Below are 22799 nucleotides of genomic sequence, written 5' to 3' on the forward strand. Positions count from 1 at the left end.
CAGCAGGGGCAGCTCCGCCGCCCTCACCGTCCTGGACGGATTGGGACGCTGCGGCTCCCGGGGAAGGGAGAGTTGGAGCATCCCGGTGCCTCCCGGAGGCAGGGGGAGGAGGGAGAGGCACTGCTTCTGAAAAAGCACGGGGAAAGAAGGCTGAATCAATAAAAGTGGAAAATGCAGCAGGTTCTGAGGCGTCTGCGAGATTTCCGTTGGCCCAAGGAAATGCCTGGGAATTATCTGTGGGATGGGAAACAAATGGAAAATGCCCGCGGTGCTGCGGGGCTGTGACCAGGGGCAGGTAGGGATCTCTGGGCAAAACACAAACCCCAAGGGCCAGGGACTGGCTATGTGCTTTTGCCCCCAAGAAGTTAAAATGCTAAACTGAGCACGATGCAGTAAAGCACAGCATCGCGGGTTGTGTTTAATCATCTTCGCAAGGCCCTGTCAGTGCTGGCTCCGCAGTGAGAATGCTTCATGAAAAATAGTTGTGCTTAAATTCTGTACATAAAATTATATTTGCAACCCTTTCTCGTAACTACCATATACACGATTGCTGTTTTATCTATGCAAGGTCGTAGAGGGATTGCAGTTCTTTGCCTTGCTAGATGACTGGTTGGCATCATATTTGATGCAGTTGATCTGTGACATTTCTGGTGAGAAATCCTGTGTCCAAGTTTCTGAGTATTTTGGGTTAGGCAGCCTTCGAAGAACATCCCGTTTCTTTTCTTAAACACACTGGAGCAAACTTGCATTTAAATCTGTTCCTCACTGTCAGGCTCAATTTTGAGAAGCTATTTGACTTTCAGAAAATTGCCTTTATCAGCTCCACATCACAGATACCATCTCAACAGACTCTTTGTCCCAAGGCAACTAAGAACAACAGCAACAGCAAAACCAAAACCAACCAAACTTTTGTTTACTTTTTTTTAGGTATATGTTTCCTTTTTGCTGTATCTAACCTAACATAAACCTCTCTCTTTTGCCGCAGACTGAAGGTTTCTCTGAAGCTTAATCTTCAAGATGAAGTTCTTACTAGCGGTTTTATTTTTCATCTCATTCTCCGTATGGGTTGAAGAAGTCTGTTCCAAAGAGAAGTCTTCAAAGAAAGGAAAGGGGAAAAAGAAGCAATATCTGTGTCCATCGTATGTTTCTGGTTTCTTTTATGCTTTTGTATGATGGTGATCCTGCCATATTTTTAACAGTGGAAATTATGTGTCAATTGAAGTAGAAGGCAATGCTTTCTGCTGAAAGAACGGGGTCTGTGGTGGGGATGGGAGGAAGAGGCTTTGACCAGCTTCATAGTTAAGTTCTATCAAAGTGTCTCTTCTGCAGCAGGCCCTCTGTTTTAATGAAAGGAAAAATCTAAGCCCTAGTAAGTAATTTCTTTCCTGATGAGGGATTCTAAGCCGGTGTCTTGCTGTTTATGGGGACACAGTAACACAGTCCCGTAGTGCTGTGCTGTCGAGCATCATGTTGCAGGTGTGCTGATGAAAGCAAGTAGGATCAAAACTGTCAGACTGAAATTCAGATTTTGGTCAGCTAGTGTTGTAAGAGAAGGCTTGTCCTATGCATGTTCTTATTGCATGTTGAGTAGAACTAAGGTCTTCAACATCTTCCATCAATGATTTACGGTTTTATAACTTCTATGGAGTTGAATTGACTGTTGCTTATACAGCTTGTCCTTATGGAATAATCTCACTGTAAAAATACAGAAATTAAAATATGATTGCCCAGCTGAATAGAGAATGTGCTCTAGACACCTATGATTACTTGATGTTAAAAATACTTTCTAATGTCTACCTTGTTTTATGTTGTGATCCATAGGACAGTGCGAAAGTTTTATTTGTGAATGCTGTTCCTGTCCTTTTCTTGGGCACTGTTGCACATTTTTTAGTATTATGTTGTAAATATCTTAGGAAAAGACTGATGGAATATGATAAGTTGCCAGTAAGTGTAGAAAAATACTATGCCTGAAATGATAAAATTGTTTAGACAAATTTAATACATATTTCTTTTTTGAGCGTAGAAGAAGTGTGAAATATTAGACCAGCTATTTAACATTAATAGACTTTTTCCAAAGAAAAAACAAAGCAAAACAAAAAGTAGAATAACCAGACAGAAGCATTGTTAATACTTTTAAAAGTTCACACTATTTTTAAATATTGACAGTGGTGTTTATTTGTAACCTGAACTTTTTAGGAAATTTCTACACATGGTGCATGTTTTCCTTCTTTTTTTTTTTTTAATATATCAAACCTTAAAAATGAGATTTGTCCTTGGATTTGAATACATGTAAGATACAAGCCTCAAATGTCTTGACTCATTGGAAATGACTCCTGCCTGTTCTTTCCCCTTTGAATAGTTAATATGAGTTCTGCATGAAGCTTTTAGTCTGAGGTTTATAGCAAGGTGAGAAATGTCATAGTTCCTAGGACAGGCATCAGCATGGAATCCCGTGGAAAGTGAGTTACATTGCTGGGAACTGAATCCAGATCTTCCCTGGTCTTACTGAAGCAGCCAGGATTTCCCCCTGTTCTTGACTTGATCTTAGTAGAATTTAGAACACTGATGTCATTTTTTCTTAATAAGTGAGTGAATTTTTTGTTGTTTGTTTTTCTCTTAAACCCAGTATTTCTTGGTGCCCGTTAAATAGGGTGTCACCAATATACTTCAAAAACGTGGAATAAATGCTATAATTTTCAAAGTGAAAATTTCCACCCAGTTGAAGCTTTCTGTGAAAATACTGGTGGAATCCAGTATTTGTCTGATGTATCACGTCTGCAGTGTTGCTGGCTAGAAATACTTGCCATGGCAATAAGCCCTGGTCATTTTCTGAATAATGAACAAATCTATACCTTACTTGGCTGAAGTTCACAGCTTGAGAGACAACCACTTGTAATAGCAGGGTTGCAGGAGTGCTGATTTTGTGGTTGGCATCTAGAAGACCTCTCATGTGAATAAGCAATGAAAGTCAGTTCTGTCTTGCAGAGAAATTATCTAATGCTCTCTTAGCTCAGGCTGCTGTTGGCAAACTTTGAATCGTCAGCATTTTTAAAATGATCTCTCACGAAACTTCTTGACTTGTTGACACTCTGTTGTAAAAAAGGCTGCCTACTCTTAATAATTTTTTCCTGTGTGAAAAAAGTAAAGAATCTTTCCTCGGAAACAAACCAGAACACAATTCTGTGGACTGGGAATTAAGTGATACTATAAGGATTTACTAAAAATAATCCCCAAGGAAGTGTCTGAATGAAAAATTTCCCAGTAAAGCATAAAAGAATATTTTAGAAGAATGCATTGTATCTTTTTAAAAGAAAACAAATGCGATTTTTGTATGATTTGTAAAATTGATCAGTGCAAATTCCTAACGAATACATACATTTATAAGTTAAAGTCTTAATCTCCTTTAATTTGCATTGTTACTGGTGCAATAAAATTTAAAGCTTAATTGTAACAAATTATTACCTTTTGTTTCCTTACAACATGTGAAATGCTAAATTTTGCCTCTTCAAGAGGAAAAAAAAAAGGCTCTAGTAATTATGTAAGGAACAGTTTTCTTTTACAAAATTTATAATGAAATTCGGATCTGTGCAAATAACTTTTCAGGAAAGATTTATACTGAATATGATGTTACTGCCCAAGTTCCTTATGTTGAATGCTAAGAAATGGATGGTTATAAGACTGGTTTGGGACTTTAGCCTGAGTTTGTTTGTATGAAAACTAAGCGTACTTGAACTTTTCCTTTTATGGCTCTCCAGAATACAAGCCTTTCACCGAATGTGCCCCTCTGGCATGAAATCAGCTGCCATTAGGGTAAGCTGAAAACAGGCTGATTAGAAACCCCATAAAAAGTTCATTATTGTCTCATAAACAGATATTTGCTTCCTGCAATTAGGAAAATTCTCATTTGTATCTTAGACCAAAACCTCTTCCTTGTGATAATTCATGATGCTGTACTTCTCAGTGCACTGTGTGTTAGGGACTTGATTTGCTAGTTTATTTTCATTTGCTGCTGAAACTGTTTTTCCCAGCTCTTTCATTGAAGGGTTTCTTGTAGCTGATGCTTAATCACTTGGTTCTTGCTTTGATTTAATGCTTGCTTAGAACAGATGTAAGATTTCACATCTTGCATTTAGATCATTTTCCCTCTTACCTCAGGCTTTCCAAGTGAAACATGGAGTAATTATACTTGTGTCTGATTCCTGAATCTTTGTTGATTAACAAAGAAATTGACATATTAGGCCTAAAATGCTGTAATAGAGTTTTGCAGCATAAATCTGGGAAACTGGCTTCCACAGATGCATAATGCAATAAAATATAAAGCTTTAATGTAGCAAAAATTTTGCCTTTTGTTTCCATGGAAAATCTTTTTTTAAAAAAACCAATCAGGTCCACCTCTTCAAGAAAAAAAAATTTTATTATGTTCTTCTGTTTACAAATCTTCATTTCAAAATTCTCTATACTGAATACAGATGATTTTGGTACAGCAGCAGATGGATTTAGTCACTTGATCTCTTCCTTGCTCTCAGACTACCCATACCAGTATTACCTTTGCTCTTCATGATTCCTTATGCTACCTGTTTCTGTTAAACATGTTGGACAGTTAGCTGTGACTTTTTCTAAGAACACTGCTGAAAATTGTTTTTTCTTTTGTTTCATCATAATAAACACTTCTGTTATTTTATGATGTTTGAGCTGCTTGCTCAAAACTGCTTGCTCAAAACTGCTTGCAAGATCTCTAGACAAATGAAATTATAAGGAAAGGGAAATCTGGTTATGACAGTGTTATAGAAGGCATAGAGATGTTAAGAGTGTCAAATAGCAGCTAACAAAACCAGTTATAATTGTGCTCATCATCACAGCTATCCCTGTTAATTATAGTTTTAGTATGACTCAGCTGTTCACTTGCACAGTGTTCATTTCTGAGGATCCCTCAGTGTCCCTAATACTGCAGCAATGCTGAGAGCATAACCTCAGTCGCCAAATCTCATTGTTTTGTCTGGATGTCAAGACTGTGCTTTTAAAACAGCATCCCTCTTCACCTTAGTGCATTTCTCCACATGGAGATTTATATCCATATAGGTGATTAACCTAATAGTGTATAATATCTGTAGAGACGTTTTTACCCACAAAGCAGGAGTACAAATCATATTTTGGCTTGTATTCAATAAAGCATATCAGCTACTTCAGAAACTGTGAAATGGCCCTCTAAGCCCTCCAGAAAACATGGCTTGTGCCATCTGCCAGGGCAGAAGCTTAGAAAGGTCACAGATGCCAAGGTTCAATAAACAGCTTCTTTTAAAAAGCAACAACAAAAGACAGTGGAACTAGGGGAAAGAAGCCTCTGATGTGTTTAAAACAATAGAGTTGTATGAAAGTCTGTCCTAAAATTTCTCTTGGTTAACTTTCAGCTTCTGACATGCTCTTCCCGTAAAGATTAAAGTAGAAGTTCAAAGTATGTCATATACCTACACCTTTCCATGGACTAGAGCTCTTTTATCAAGTGTTTGGATATACCCAGCCTCTCTGTCTGTATTATGTGATCATCCCCAAAATGTAAATGGTGGGAAAGCAGAATCATCTCTCTCTTCACTGGCATCTTGTTGAGACCACTTGATAATCTGTGAACATTTTCATTCATAGGTATGATGGGAAGGTTAATGCAGTTTATGGGAGAAGATGTAATGCAGTGAAAGAAAAGCCTGAATTTGGTTGTGGAGCCAGTTATATCTGACAGTATACATTGCAGAGCCCAGGTCTGGTTCCTATAAAAGTTCTTTTGCCTCATAGTAACAGCAGTTGGTCAGTGGTTTAATTATTCTGTAGCATGTAACTCTCATGGAAAGCCGTGATCCTGGACAGAGAGGACCACATTCCAGTAGGTTTGGGAATTTGTTTTCAGAGTGGATGAAAGCACTGGGGAGTAAAAGATAAAGTTGTATAAGCAAAACCTAAGTTCTCTTGTAAAACAGTAATTAAGTGTGGTAGGCTGGTTCTTGTTCAGTAGTTTTCCCTCCCAGTGAGCAGTGTTTACTCCATTCTGAACAATGTAGTGATGAGGCACTACAACTGTATGGAAAAGTTACAGACTTTGTATTTCATATACAACCTCCAGACTGAGAAAAACCTTGGATCTGTGGGTTAAATTGCACCACATAAACCTATGCCCAAGGAAAACCAGAGGTCTAAGTTCTGTTCTCAAGTCAAATTATATAAATGTCTCTCAACTTAAGCTTTCCTTGTGTATCTCCACTTATACCACCGTGCAGGTGGTTAGATTTTACCAAGATTCATCTGTTGTTACCCCCTCCGTACTTAGAGCATTTGGAACAAAGAAGACTGAGACAAGGAACTGATGTGGATAAATTACTTTAAACATGTCTGTAGTTTTCCTTAAACATTTGGATGCTGGTCACGTTTCACATCTGTGTGCTGTATCAGGACACAGCAGGACACCTGTTATGCACAGGGGTCACGGGTGATTCCTTCTGCAGGTTGCAGAGATGCTTTAGCTGGGAGCAAACAGCATACCTTTAGAAATGGAAATATTGCTGTGAGCTTGCTGCGGGCAGTACTAGTTCAGGCTGGGTGAAATCCCTGGTTCCTAACCTGGTTCTGTTTTGGGGGCTGTGGCAGGCAGATGAATCAGCTTGCTTTTCTTAAATTTAGTGAATAATAAGGCACTCCAGATCACCATATTAACACTCTTTAAGGTGTCCAACCCTGACAATGCTGGGATCACCATATTAATACTTTTTAAGGTGTCCAACCCTGACAATGCTGAATGTGAAACCAAAGCTGGACTTGAGAAGTTTCTGATAGACAAGGACTGAAGTAGTGACACTAACTGAGCTGTTCACACCACTCAGTTGCAGGAAGGTTGCCTACATGCCCAGATCAGGAGGCTTTGCTCTGTGATCTGTCTACAGTGTGAGGTGAAAGAGGAGTTATTTCACTCCCATGACTCACAGTTCACAATTTGGGGTGTCCAGTCTGGGTTTCTGTTTCAAAATTTGCGATATGAACCTTTGTCTTTGTTCACCACACTGCATTTCCTCCAAATTTAGGTACTGAAGATATGTACCTAATTTTAGCTGTTTAGGTGTCAGCTGCATTTGTGAAGACACATGAATGGTTACTCAGAGTTCCACAGTTTTAATGTAATTAGCAATACCACTTTTCCTTGCAGGAATTGTAATTAATCTTCTGGTAATAGACATGTCACCTGGCACAGTTTGAAAATGTAGCTATTACACATAGTGGAGATCAGAGTGATCACTCAGAAGAATTATATTGTATGTCACTGATTTGTATTAACCTGTTTTTAACCTGTTTTGAGCTATTGCACCCAGAAAATCAAATTCCTGCAAATTAGAACACTGATAGTTTATATCAGGGAAATTGTACTTACAATATATGGTGAGATACTAGATATTATGTTTGCCAGAACATATTTTTACCTTTCTCAGATATGCACTGCCATGTTATATGACTAAAATGTCAGTTTCCATCATGTAGATTAGATAAACTGTACTAAAATCTGTTGTTTCAGCAGCATACAGGAAATTTACTGGAGATAACTGAACAATGTCCGTTGGAACACATATTTTATGTGTTAGACAGTTATCTAAAACTGTGCAGAGGTAAAGCTTAATGCTAGATTATCCAAACTACGTGCTTTAAACCAACACCAACAATAGAATAGTCATGCTACCTGACTGTCTGGACTGCAGTGTGTATAAGGTGGCACGTGAATACATCCCTGTGACATGCCTTTTGGTTGTTTTTTTTTGCCTAATTCTCATGCCATAAGTAAAAAGTGCATTCAAGATCTCTTCTAAACTTAGAGATTCTTCTGTATAATGGGATTTTAAGACTAGGGTTCAGGGCAGTAGGTGAATTAATAAAACGACAAAGGTTCTCCTTGTGTAGAATGTTGTTCATATTCTTTTCTCCACTCATCTTGCTGTAGCACTGCATGTAGTAAGGGCTCCTTGTAACTTCAGTGAGCTCTGCAAGACTAAATGTCATGATGACCCATAGAGATAGGTCTTCTGACACACTTGCCTGACACATACATAAGAAGCCATATGAATTTCAAACCAAGTGTAATACATGCTTCCTTTTGTCATGCATATCTGCTTATCTAAACTTCTGGATTTTGATTAGTGAATCATGAAAATATTTATCTCTTGCCAGCAACTGAAAATCTTGATCATGTTCTTCAAAGGCAGTGATAAAATGTGTAGAGCTGCAGTGGAAGAGGAGTTGGACACCTTACTGCATATTCCATGGAATACAGTATTTAAAGTAATTGTTTAATTCAGCAGTGATACCAGATGTAACCTCCCAAAGACCAGAGGGAGACGTCATATCACACTGAGATGTTATGCTGAAAGACTAACTGCACTTTGTTTTCTTTCTGGCTTTTGAGGACACTGTTTGTAGAAGTGAGAATACATTTGAGAATGCCACAATACCATTTGCTTTCTTTTTTTTTTTTAGTCAGAAAAACCAAAAATTATACTTCTGGTTTGGGGTTTTTTTTGTGTTGGTTATTTGAGATATTTTTTACTGTTACTTAAGTAACTTCTTGTTAAGGCAATTTCTAGCATTACTATTATTTGCTTTTAAATTCTCTTTATAGCCACTGTGAGACTTGTGTTGCATTATCCGTTGGCATTCACCATGTCTTGCTTAGAACTCATCAATTACTGTGAAAAGTGCTGTATTTCCATTTGTTAATTCTTTCCATCAGCTCCTCATACATTTGACACATATTGAAATAAATACATTAAAAATAGAAATCTATGCATGCTTCAGCTGTGGAAATCTAAGGCTAGTTATCAGCTTTTCACAAATGGGAATGCTTGAGGTTGAATTAGAAAGGGTGTAAACAAGTTCTTAGTTGGTCTGAGTGTTGTTATATGGGACTCAGCCTTCAGCAGGCAGAAGTAATGCTTCTTCTAGGGAAGCAGATCTCAGCACAAATTCTTTTTCCTTTATGTAGTCTACAGATTTGCCTATCATTAATAAATTAATTCCAGAATGGCCAATTAAGCAGGGGTGTTTGTGGCTTTAGGTAAATATTAATAGTCTCAGCCTCTTTATCCAAACATCTAACACATCCCATTTAGTATTCTGTGAAGTCCTTCTACTCTTCTGTCACTCTGAAGATGGCATAATGTCTTAAGTCACCAAAATTAACATATATGATGTATTTATTTGAGGGTGAAATTTAGGCATTTGGTCAGCAAGGGTCTCTGAAGGAAATCCAGTCCTTGTGATGATGTTTCGTTGCATAAGTGCTATTGAATAATGGTAGTTCAGTGACAGCATGCTGTAAAACACCACAGTGAAAATGTGACTGATACTCAGCAGGGCTTTTTTTCCAGTAGCTATTTCAACCACTTCATTCAAAGTGACCTTTAAAACCAGCAATTACTGACTCTCAGTGCTTCTTCTCCTAACTCAAAACAGCCAATGCTGTTGGATTTCACTTGGTTCTTAGGTAAATGAGGATACATACACTTACATACTTGCCTAAGTTCAAAACACAACCCAACAGCTTGCAGCAGATGTGGTCATGGTGTTCTTTACCAGAAGGCAGTGCTGCCACTGTTCTTCCCACTGCTGTCTTCTCAGTGCAGTACATCTCCTTGGCCCCTCTCATGGGTGGCTTTTGAACAAACAGCCTTGAACAGTTACTTGTATTAACATACTTCTGCACTGCAACTCAGCTCTTACAAAACTAGCACTTTATTCCTCTTATTTGAAGAGAAAAATAAACCTGTCAGCTGCACTTGGCTTTCTTTTGCCATTTTTTGCTCACTCATTTAATTTCTCAGACTTTTTTCCTTATTCCATTTTATGAGCGTCTGTATTTCATTTATGTGTCTGTGGTATCCTGTGTGATTCAGATTACTCTTTTCACTATTTAATGAACTTCTTTGTATAACCCATAGCAAAAGTAGTTTACAGAAAAAAGGATTTAAGTTTGTTCATTAGTTGTTGCTTGGTTGTGTTTTAATATTTCATTATACTGTTCATATATCATTTCAAACAAATCCTGTTGTCTGTGTTAAGTAAATTGTCCTTTTATAAATGTAATTGCTGTAGACATCTGATGTAGATGTTTTAGGTATTAGTATGTGTGACTTGCAAGGAAGCACTGCTCTGAACCTTTTTGTATCAGATAGAATACAGTGTATAGAGTGCATTTTTAATAGCTAAATGAGCATCCTTTCTGTTTTGTTCCTGCTTCAAAATGGAAAATGATCATAACATTTAACTTTGTGTATGCCTGTTGTCCAATTAGTGGTACCTGCAAAAATATGTGAATACATAGCTGGTTGATGATATTTCTGTAGCAACCTGTTCATTGGTAAAGGTCATCAGTGAAAACAGCACATCTCAAAATTAGAGGAATAGAATAGAATAGAATAGAATAGAATAGAATAGAATAGAATAGAATAGAATAGAATAGAATAGATCAGCCGGAAGGGACCTACAAGGATAATCTAGACCAACTGCCTGACCAAATGAGGAAATAAATTAGTTCTTTTACATAATGATCCAGTTTGAAGTAATGTATAACAACCTATAAACTCAACCCTGGGAGAATTGTTTGAAGGTGAATTTATCAATTATTCAAAGGAGTTAGAACATCTGTTGCTGTTTATTAGGTTTAGTATTAAATTAGCAAAGGTTTACTGTACACAGAAAAAGGACGTATTAGTGGAAGTTAACATATGTTGCTAAAAGTAAAAATTTCTTTGTTTTATTAGCGGACTGTTTATCTCTGGGTAAGTTCTGGTGGAGCAATGAGTTCGCCTATGTGGTTGCAATGTCACAGGGGTTTTAGAGTGTTTAGTGCAAGAAATGGGTGGGTGATTATATGCTGCAGCCACTTAATGCTGCTCCAAAATTCTTTTCTCATTCTGTATGTTACAGTTTAAGCTATACTCATGGGTACACACTTTTTGGTAGCTACATCTCTGAGCAGTCTTTGGAGTGGATACTTATCCTGCTAGTGGCTGATGAGTAGTCCAAAATTTCAAGGAGGATTGAGTGGTTATTTACTGCCATAATTTCTTCCTCATTTATAATGTCAAGCAAATACTAGAAAATTGCCAAACAGTTATGCAGCTGTAAGTTTTGGAAATATCCTGAATACAACAGGGAAAACAGAAATCTGATTATTTTGTTTGTGAAGGATAAAATGCTCAAAAGGTATCAAGGAGACTATATAGAATAAAATGATGTTATCATAAATGATTGACACATTTTTAATAATATGGAACTCCTTCATAGTTTTATTTAACATTTTAGCTGTTAAATGTAACTGAGGAGGTTAAATCTCATTGGGAAGGCATAGTGAGTGCTACCAACTCATTCAGATCTAGTTCATTTCCTCCTGTTCCACCAAAATGTTTTGAATACAACCTGTTCTTATAGACAGTTGTTGGAATTGAACCTCTGGATGCTGCGGGTTCATAAATGTTTTGTTTGAGGTGATTAATACTAGCTGAAACTGTCATATTGTCTCAGAATATGCACTAAGTACTAGTGACTAGGTACCAGGTACAAGCTACCTGGCCTCTCTATGCTAAATACACAGACGGGTCACATAGCTGTAATTACTCTTCTAAGGAAATCACAAGTAATTAGAAGCTCTCCTTTGCTACTATTTTAAAATTTAAAAGCTCTTATGCATCAAATAAGTTTCCAAATGTAACCCCTTTTGGCAAAAGACAAATGTGTGTTTTCATTAATGATTGAAATACAGCTCTGAGTTTTTATGTTTATTCGTGCCTCTAATCATTGCTTCATTCCCTTGTTGAAATCTATTTTCAAGTCAGTTAAAATTTGCTAATTAAGAGGAACTTGTGCACATGGGTATGTGCACAGCCAGACTCAAAATTTGATAGAGTAGGTTTTTAAGTTAAAGTGTAGTAAAGCTATCCATTCACATATGTTTAACACAGGGGACAAAAAAGGTGCAATTTTCTGCATGAATTCCACTGTAGGATTCTGAGTAAATGTTGATTCTGCGTCTACAATTTTTCAGTAGGTAAATTTACCGTTTCCCTTATGGTTTGATTCAAACCAGTTGTTTTTAAAAGTGAGGTTATTCATAAAAGCTCTTCAAGGGCTAGGATGTGGTCTCATCTTCAATTTTCCATCAAATAACAATGACATTTATTAATTATTTTCCCAGTAGTCAATAAGAAAGATGCTGAACAGGAGCTACTATAATTGGACATCTTAAAATCAAGAGGTTTCATACATTCATGCAACTTTTTTAAACTGGCTAAAAGCGTTTTGGAGAGTTAATATTTTCTTCAATAAATGTTTGAATAAGGCAGAAATCCCAGAGGACATGAAGGAATATGAAAGATAAGAAGAAAAAAAGCCATGAACTGAGATGTTATAAAGAATAACTTGTAGGTCTGTCAAACTGACATTGATATGGGAGAGAATAGCGAAAAAAAGAAATTAGGGTAAAGGAGGCAAGGGCAGCTGATACTGATTATGGAAAACATTTAGGAAATAAACTGGGTCATTTTAGAAAATATTTTCATAGATTTGTTTGTGAGAGGGATTATGACATACCTCTGTAGAGTGTTTGTCTTGTTTTTACATGGCATCTTGTTTGCTAAATTACAATAACAGAAAGTCAGCAGACTAGTCATGAAAGGCACGGGAAAGTTATTATGATACAGAATTCAAAATTTGAAACTGTCAGGAACAGGTTTTGTGCACAACATCCAAATTAATTTACATGATATTATCAGCTTGCTAGGTGCATAAAGTAGCTGGGGTGGGGACTGATGCACCCTTAGTGCTTTTTATTCCACTCCATTTCAGGTACTCTTGTAGCTGCATTTGCCTGTCACAGGTTCTTTTTAATTGTAGTAATGGTTTTAATTTAACACCCATCACAATAACAACAACGTAATTGAAGATGTTTCAATTCCCCCTGCAAAACCAGAGGAGAGTCTCAGGCCTCGTTTTCTGTAACAAAGCTTTTATTAGCTCTTGACAATGAGATTATGCAATCCTCCAGTTCTGGGTGGAATAGCTGGCGATGTCATGCAAGAGCAGGAGACAGCCAAAAGCCTCTGCATGGTTTGGCACCTCTACAAAGTGACTGTCAATTTACTGAAGTTCCTAATCTGACAGTCAGTAAAAATAGTTCAGGTGTCTGCTTTCTGCTGATGAAGAAATCAGGTCCCTCTGGATATTTATGGTAGGAGGGAAGGGAACAATTAGTGAATTGTGGTTTATTTGTTTCCAGGTTTACAGAGCATACAGGAGAGCTTTTGTGTTTATTACAGTTTCTTGGAAACTACTGAAACGTCTTAAGGCAAGGAAGACTATACAGTATGAAAGCTGAAAATAATGACAATATTTTGCTCATTAAATGACACGGCGTTACTTTAAAATAAGTATAAGCACACAGTTGTTTCCATCTTGATAGTAACTAATGAACTTTTTTTTACAGACAGCAGTCAGCTGAAGACCTTGCAAGAGTACCTGCTAATTCTACCAGCAATATCTTGAATAGGCTATTGCTCACGTACGATCCCAGGATAAGGCCTAATTTCAAAGGTTTGTTAGATAATTTATCCTTTGTTTTAATTTTTGGAATTATTCTTTTCACCCATAGAAAACTTACGTAGAGATAATATTAATAACCTAAATATCTGTTTGGGGTTTTTTAAATGAATATTTCACTAGATAGTGTGAAACTGCAGAAGGTATTTACCCTTCTGAGCTGAAAGATAATGTGTTAGTATTTCATGATCATAATAGTATGTGATGCTTTATTATTATTAATTTTATTTTATAAAAGAATTTTTAAAAGTAGAAATAGACTTTATAGGAAAAGTTTATAAGTTTGTAAAATGTCTTTTTATCCTTACATTTTAGTTAGACTTTAGTAGTATCTCTGCTTTACAGTGTTTTGAAACATCAAATTTCTCTATAGACATCCTTTAAGGTTACTATAAGAACTTTGGATCAGCAGTATCACTATTTGAAAACCATACAGTTATTAAATCCATTAAAGATATTTTAGTTATAAAGCTTACACGCATTTGGAATTCAAATAGATAATGCATTGAAGCATATTCTCTGCCTTTAAAACATTGCCCTGGTTGTCAGATGTTGTAGGATTCTTCCATGTAGGCAAGTATGACTTCCTTACATATGCAGAAAAGGTTGGAATACATTTTCTGTGCAAAACGTCTAATAACACACAGCTGTAAGTTACATTTTCCAGGAATTAGATTATTTCCCTTTTAGAAAAGGACATAGACAATTTTCTTACATGCAGACAATGCAGTTTACATAAATCAATTCTGTCATTTTAAAACTCACATATAATTATGTGTATATTAAGAGGTATTTTAACATGCATATCACTAGTCTGAAAAATTTGGAAATCTGTAATCTTTATTGTGCTTTTGAAGAGACTATTTTCAGATGCTATGTTTTACCTGTTTTATAAGTGTACTCAACTCAGTTCTCAGCAAGTGCACTGCTTCTTTCTTATGCTCTGTAGAGCCATATTTATGTGTTTGCAACACTGATCCCTGTCATAAACACTAAACATCCAACCTCTTCTCTACCTGTTCTTCAGCATAACCTGCTGGTGATTGCAAAGCAGACTGCAGATTTCTTTGTATTTTTGATAACCCTGCTGGCAGTCTGGTGAGAATCAAGACAGAAGGAATAGGGAGGACATGGAATGTTAACTCACAGGGAGGTCGAAGAAAAAACATTTTCTGACAAGTGGTGTGCCCATGTTAAAATGTTCCTCACACATGAGTGATTTTCTTGGATGGCACTTTCTATTCAAATCTGGAAGAGAGAGTACACTCTTGGCTACTAGTGATGTGAGGGGTGCTCTGTCACATGCATCAGGCATTAAAAGAAGTATTATGCTTATTGCATAACCAAAAGCATCACAATTAAGTAGTCTGGTTTTTATAGAAAATTCACAAACTGGTTTAACTGATAAAAGTGAAATTTTATCTTTGTAAATTTCTGGTGAACCAAAAGAATGAGTTTGAATTTATGTATTAAATGCACACCAACATATCTTACGCAGACAAGCAAACTGTTAGAGGAGGCATTTATTACTTTGTACTGTATTTGCTTAGCCTGTCATAATCGTCTTCATATATCCTTGTATCTCCTTTGTTGTCGAAAGCAGGGAGAAACCCAAGGAATTGAGTATTTGTGTAGAAGAGATCAGATACATGCATCTAGTGGACATACTGACATTCACAACATATAGATGCTAAATAAAACTAGTGGACCATAATTAGTTCTCACAACCATCAGGCCACTTCTCCTTGCTTCATGATAACTCTCTGTTAACACCAGATTAAATGACTGCCAATCAGTTCCCGCAGGGTGACAGAGGACAGATGTAGCAGCTGTCACACTATCCCTCTTCAACTATGGGAATCCTGGCTGTGGAAAAGAGAAAAAAATCCAGAGCATCTTAATATCTTTACAGCTGCTGGCTTCTAGAAATTTTTCTTGGCAAATTGGTAACCACTGTAAAATGAAGCAGCTTTCCAGCTCTATTGCACCAAGGCTAGATAGCTGTGAGAGCTGCATGCAGTAGTTTTTATCTGCCTGTATTCATACTTGACAGTTATGTACTTGACTTGCACAAAGAGGTATCCTCTTACAGTATAAGTAAATGTCTCATCATAAATCATAAACAGGTAATTTGAGATGCTAGATCATCATTATGACCTTGACAGTTAAAAGTGTCTGCTGCTGGAAATGTGAATTGCCTCTGTCCATTACGCTGTGTGCAAAAGTAGTACTGGTTGTGCATTCTGTGATAACTGCAAATCATGAAATTCAAAAATTACTCATTTAGATTTATGGTCTGTGAAATGCTTTAAGATTAGCTCTCTGGACTGAGGATTTTTTTTCTGTTTTCTTATCACTAGGTTGGAGAGTTTGTGATTTCTGTTGGCTTTCAATGGAAATACATTAAATCACAGCTTTTGAAAACTGTTTCTGTACTAACTTGAAAAAATAAAGTGTATGACCCTACAAAAAATACTTTACATTTTGATACCAGAATAAAGGATCTTTAAATGAAGGATAATGTACCTTTACTGGATTGTGCAATTCACTGGAGATTTTTTTTTTAAAGGAATTCCAGTCGATGTTGCGGTTAACATCTTCATTAACAGCTTTGGGTCAATTCAAGAGACAACTATGGTAAGGCTGAAATGAAATTAATAGAGCACACCTGAAGATTTTCTTATTAAATGAAACTTCAGGTTGAGGATTATGAGCTGTAAAGTAAAAATGATTGTTGTGGTTGTAGGAACTGAAAATTAAGTTAATGGGGTTAGTGGTTGACCGAGTCTGTTTTTTGCGATTAATCTATTAACCTATTTCACTCTATGTTTGTCCACAGATTATTGTAGCTTTTAGAATCTGATTTACATGAAAAGAAATCCATGGTTTCTAATGTGCAAGAGATACACTTGTTTCCATAAGTTATTAAGTTCTGTGGAAGAACCCATTTGGTCTTATGGATTAAATCATCTTCCTGAGAGTTAATATATAGGTTGCTTGGTGTATTATTTTAAAAAAATACTGGGACTGTGTATGAGAGAAAAAGGATATGCATAAGGATGAACCATCCAGGTTCTCTGTTTTATGTCGATCTGAGGATGGAAGTAAATCATGGATGACTAGGAGGACTAGTAAAGGAATAGACCATTAATGACTATACTCTTACTCCAGTTTATTTACTGTGTGAGAGAGATAAACTGAGGAGTGTAGTTTCTAAAAATATGTTTCAAGTTCAGTCAGAAAATTGCAACATGTCAATTACAGGACCAAAAAATCCTCATTTGCAATTGTAACTTCTTTTGTTTCTTCAGAAAATAAAATCAATTTCAAAATTAGTCATTTCAGCAAAGCCTTTTCCAATATTTTGAGACTTGATATTTTTTGCAATGGTGTTTCCAATAAACACTATCAAAAACATTGCTGGAAAATGCATTTAATTGTCAAAGATGTTCTGACCTGATCAGGGTTTTTCTTTTGTGTAAAGAAGGGGGGGAGTGCACATGTCGTGCCAGTACATGGGAGGCCACAGCCAGGGCATGCACTCAGGGTGGGAGTTCTGAGCTATACCCTGATCACTTTTGTGGTGATCTACTGCATCTAAAGTACTGAGGCAGTTCCCAAAATCAGGCTGCTTGGTTTTTAATGCTGTGACTAAGGCAGCATTCTGACTCATAATGGCAGAGAAGCAATAAATCATAATACCACTAATAAACAATAAAACATTTTGTTGTTGTTGGAAGTGCCCACTTAACATTCAGAACCAGCTTACATGATGCCCTAATGACATTATAGTAGGACTGCAGAGCTGCTCAGAGTTAAACATTCCAAAACAGCTTTTAAACAGCTTGGCCAGAAACCCGTTTCTTTAGCTATGAGTGAATAAAGATTTAGATTTGATTGCAAATGATAGTAAAACAATTAATGGCATTCGTGGGAAGTCATATTAAACAAAAAAATGTAAGTTTGTCGAAGATGCCCCAAGATTTATTTCTGAAAACAAAAAGAGGACTCAAGTTTAAAGAGGAGCAGGGAGGAAAAGCAGGAGAGTAGGAGTGAGATAAGTGTCTAAAATGTCAGGTATATTAGGCCAGATGGCTCTTTCAAGTTTCTAAAATTTATTGCATGCTTTAAAAAGTGACTTTTATAGAGGCTTTTTTTAACAATTTACCCAGATTTAAGTAGTACAAAAATGTGAATGTCAGGGCTATGTTGCCCCCTACCCTGTTCCAAGAAAATATAAGTATGCTCTCTATAGCAATGCATGTATGCCTGTCTGTGAATTCCTGATATGGTCACTCACAAGTTTGCTAGGATGTTCTGTAAAATAAGTGTAGTGGCTGTGCGTGGCCAGGTTTTGGCAGTGGGGAGGAAGGCTACAGGGGTGGCTTCTGTAAGAAGCTGCTAGAAGCTTCCCCATGTCCAGCAGAGCCAATGCCAGTGGCTCCAGGATGGACTCACCACTGTGGCAAGGCCGAGCCAATCAGTAATGGTAGTAAGGCCTCTGTGATAGCATATTTAAGAAAGAAAAAAAGTTATTGCACAGAAGTAATTGCAGCCAGAGAAGAGAGGAGCGAGAATATGTGAGAGGAACAACTATGCAGACACCAAGGTCAGTGGAGAAGGAGAGGGTGATGGTACTCCAGGCTCCAGAGCTGAGGATTCCCTGCAGCCTGTGGTGAAGACCATGGTGAAGCAGCTGTCCCCCTGCAGCCCATGGAGGAGACCCATGCCAGAGCAGGTGGATTCCCAAAGGAGGCTGTGAACCCATGGGGAGCCCTTGCTGGAGCAAGTTCCTGACAGGGGCCTGTGGACCCATGGAGAGAGGAGACCCACAATGGAGCAGAATTCCTGGTAGGACTTGTGATCCTGTGAGGGACCCATGCTGGAGCAGGCTGTCCCTGTGGGGCTGGACTGCACCCTGTGGAGAGTGACCCATGCTGCAGCAGCGTGGAGAACTGCTGCTTGTGGGAAGACTCTCTCCCTATCCATTTCTCTCTCCTGTCCATTTGCAGAGGGGAGTGAGAGAGCAGCTTTGGTGAGTGCCTGGCATGCAGTCAGGGTCAACCCACTGCAATGAGTTGTGCTCTTGTCTATATTTCAGAACTTTGGACACCATCTTTACATTAATTTATGCTTTTGATTGTATTTCTGTCTCCAGCCGATCAACATGATGGCTAAGCATTGTTACGTGAAACTTTGATTACTTCTTGATTGCCTTATTGTGTCACAGGGAGCACTAGCAAAATAAACAGTCACTGTTCTTCCATCTATCACATGGCGAATTCTTCCTGTTGCAGTGAGCATTGGGTTCTGTGGACATTCAGGAACCACTGCTCTCTTGGGGATAGGTTGGTACTTGACTTCATATGGTCTGGGTAATGCACCAGACAGTAGAAGCAGGTCCCCTGGACTAGGAGAAGACTTGTACCTCCAGAATCACAGGAAAAGTATATCCTGGAGCTGAGGCACCAGCCTGTGAAGGACCAGGGGGTCCTCTTGCATTCAGAAAGGGAGACATTTGCAGTAGGACAAGAACTACTGAAAAGGTCCCTTGATGCTGGAGAGCAGAGTGGCTGTCTGCATCTCCGCTGTCTCTGGCATTAGCGAGAATCATGAAGAATATTGATTTCTTGACTGTCTCTAAAATTGCCAGAAGTTACTAAACTGTTTGGAGTGATACCAAAATTTGTGAAATAATATATTTCTAAGTATTTCCATCAATGAAGTATTGTGATGGTTCTGTGGCTACTCCTGGCTGTAATAATTGAACTCCTGAGTTTTTGCAAGATCTATCTGGGAGTAAAGTACCTTGCTATAGCCATGCCAAAGTGATGATTCCTCCTTTTGCATGATGGAAGTGTGGGGAAAAGTAACCATGGGTGTCTCGTGATTGGAAGTGAGTTGGTGGTAGAAGGCCCAGCCAAGAAATATGTAGAGTGCTAGTGAGAAAAGGCCTTGCTTGCTGTCCTTCTGGTCCCGTGATGATTGCATTCTTTGCATCCTCAGCAAAGAAGAGTAGAGATTACTTCCCACTGAGGTACAGCCATCTTAGTTTTAAGAGAAGCAGAAATTTCTTTATAGAAAAGCTTTGACATTTTTGAAGGAATATCGTTTTAAAGCAAGATAGTACCCATAGGGTGAATCTTATGCCCAGAGGACTGTATTGCTTTAATCAAGCCCTTGAAGAATCTGAAGGGCAAATGCTTGCTCTGTGTCTAGAAAGGGTAGTGTTCATGTTGTGTTGTTGAATACTCAAGAGAATTGCAATATTTTCACTTAATTATCATGCAAGTTACCTGGAAAAGCTAAACAACAAATTAGTTGACTACAGAGAGAATCAGAATTTGTACAGATGAAATGGAGAAGAGCGTATGCCAGATCTGTTACCTTCCAGTAGCTTCCTTTATCTTGAATATTGTAACTTGTTTCCTTCGAGCTCATTAGACCACAATAGATCCCCATGCTAACACCACTTCTGATTTTGCACATGTATTTTCAGACTGTAGACTTGTGGGGTAATAGGGTGATTATGTCACATATAGAAACCGTTTCTATATGTGACCTTGACCAGTCAAGGATTCCTAGGGATAGAGGGTTTCTGGTATAAATACCCATAGGGCTATGATGTTTTAGCTGTGATGATGACCTGTCTCTGTCTGCAGAATCTATAATCAAGGTTTTTACTTGCATTGAATCTTCCTTTACTGACTCAAATGACAAAACACCACTGCTTCCTTCTCCTTTAAAGCCTTGCAGAAAGGTCTTTTAAATATTTATGTAAATAAACAAAAATTCAGTTTCCGTATTTTAATCTTAAAAATGAAATTTTCAACTTTATTAAAGTACTATCATGCTTCCTTTCTTTGTACGAGTGCAGTTTATGTAGAAGATCTTACATCATCTACTATGTGCTCCATTTTCCAGAGAGATGTATAGACTATGCCTGGTTCCTGGCCTGAGGAGGTTTTCTGGCCACGTGCCCACTATTTAGTAGGCTGCATTTGAAATATTTCCTAGAATGCCTCCCCTTTCAACCTCCCTGAAAACAACTTGCCTTCTGTTGGAGTTACATGGGAAAACAAAGCCCTGTAGAATACTTCACTGTGCCTTTCTACCTGACAGGTCCTCCTAGCTCTAATGCTGATGACTATCTCTTGCACCCTCTGAGCCTAGTTTCAGGCTCTTTAGTTGCTATTTGACTCTCCTTTGTCATAAAATGGCAATCACTCTGCAATATTCAGCAAAACATTTCTAAAATGCACAGCAGGGAGACCATGTGCTTCATGCAGGCTGCTTCTTCAGCCCCTGTTGAACCTAGTTGTAGTGCACATACTGAATCTTAAAATTCATCACACAAATTTGAGAGGACTGGATGCAGACTTCTTTCAAAAGAGATTTATACCAGATCATAGTCCATATTGCTGCCAGATGCTGTAATAGCTCATACTGTGGTAAGAAGCAGCCCTTCTGCACATCATTGTCAGGGTAGCCACAGTTTTGTATTGTGGCATCTCATTGCTTCCCTTTGCATTTTCTGTATTGCCTCAAATTATGTGGTGGCCTTCCTCTCCAAGTACCCCTGTCACAGGTTTCTAGAAGCTACCTATTTTAGATTAATGGGATTTTTCTTCCATTGACTTAAATGGGAACAGAATCAAGTTCTGAAAAATCTTGCAACATCCCATTTTTTTGGTGTTTTTTTAAGTTCATTTGTAATAGAGCGAGGAAGGAAACAAAATAGCATCCACCTGATCTTACTTCCAATTCTTATTTTGCCAGTACATTCTGCTTTTCAGTGATGTAAACATCTTCTTCTGAATGGGTAAGCTGAAGGCAAGTGTTGGACCCTGCTTATCATTTGCCTATGGCTTTGGGGAGGCATCTTATTTTGTTAAAATAGGATAATGCACTTGTTTATGGTGAAATAGATTTTGGTGTAACAAATAGTGTACTGCTTGTGAGCATGAATGGTATGCAGTGTTTTTCTGACGTGGTTTAGTGTAATTTTTTTTTTTCACTGAGACAAGAAGTGCATGTGGACTGGGAACTTCATCAAGAAGCAAGTAAAGGAAATTTTCAGTTCTATACATGTAATTGAAAAGATGCTTTCTGAGATAATGACTTGAATTTCCTCCAGTTCTGAAGCTTCTCTATGAGAGCCTTCCAGTAGAAAGTCACTGCATATTAACATTTTTTGCTTCTTCTTTACTTCGCCAAGACAATATAGGTCTTTATACAAGTAAGAGTCAAACTATGTATATTTTTTCCAAAACAGAATACTAACAGGTAACAAGTACTTAGTTTTGATGCTTTGCTTTTCCTTACCATGCAGTAAGGAAAAATATTACACAGTATAGTGTAATAAAGAAATATCTGGTGGACTGGACATGGGAAAGTGGGCACTGTATTTCAATTTCCAGGGTAAATCAGCAAGGTAAATTATTCTGCATGAGGTCTTAGCTAAGTGAACTCCTTCCTGTTGAAGTTAGCATGACTGTCTCAACGTGGTACCTGCTTTGGACTGTAAATGTAAGTGCAACAAAAGATAACTCACATAGTATCCGCAAAAATTGTGTAAGAGGGCATTAATGTGCAAAATAATCAACTTTATAAAATTAGTTTGTGTACAGAATATGTAGGTAAACAAAAAATATGTTGAGAACATTCACTCACAGATTTCTAGCATTTTTTGCTATAATTGTAAAGCAGTAGTAGTGTTTTCACTGCTCTAAAACACAGCCCTTGTCTCAGGAGACTTTGTACCTAATAGACAATCATGAAAAAACACAGCACACCATAGAGGGCAACTGAGAAGACTGGAGATAAAAATTATCTTACATATAGAACTTTGGTTTATTTGTTTGGGGGTTTTTAACTTTATTTCAACTATATCTTTAATCTTTTTCTGTATTGGATCGGCCTAGTTTACATATACATAAAAATGTGGCACTGGCTTAAATGTAGATGTAAATGCAAAGAGCAAAAAGATTTAGAGATGAGACTGAAAAATCATAACTGACATACTGGGTCAGATTTTTCCTTTGGATGCACACAGCTTTCACTGAGGACAGAGCGTGTATCATTTTGCCCTGAGACACATGCTACTCCAATTCCCAAAAGCAAAATTAGATTCTCATTGAGCATGGCTCTACTACTGGCCATCCTTCAGCAATAGTCCTGCT

At 37.6% G+C, this 22799-nt stretch overlaps 1 protein-coding gene across 2 annotated transcripts in view; it reads left to right on the plus strand.

The window, feature by feature from the left end:
* The first annotated feature begins 985 nt into the window (after nucleotides 1-985).
* The window catches only part of GLRB (glycine receptor, beta), a 48420-nt gene continuing 26606 nt past the window's right edge, over nucleotides 986-22799 (plus strand). Inside the window, exons 1-3 of one of the 2 annotated variants that reach the window (XM_009071707.1) lie at nucleotides 986-1139; nucleotides 13505-13611; nucleotides 16187-16254. In XM_009071707.1, the coding sequence (XP_009069955.1) occupies nucleotides 1018-1139; nucleotides 13505-13611; nucleotides 16187-16254 (297 nt within the window). In that variant the 5' untranslated portion in view covers nucleotides 986-1017. The remainder of the gene's footprint in view (nucleotides 1140-13504; nucleotides 13612-16186; nucleotides 16255-22799) is intronic. The other variant, XM_009071715.1, reaches the window with a different exon arrangement.

This window comes from Acanthisitta chloris, unplaced genomic scaffold (genome assembly GCF_000695815.1).
Source record: "Acanthisitta chloris isolate BGI_N310 unplaced genomic scaffold, ASM69581v1 scaffold10780, whole genome shotgun sequence".
Taxonomy (NCBI): domain Eukaryota; kingdom Metazoa; phylum Chordata; class Aves; order Passeriformes; family Acanthisittidae; genus Acanthisitta; species Acanthisitta chloris.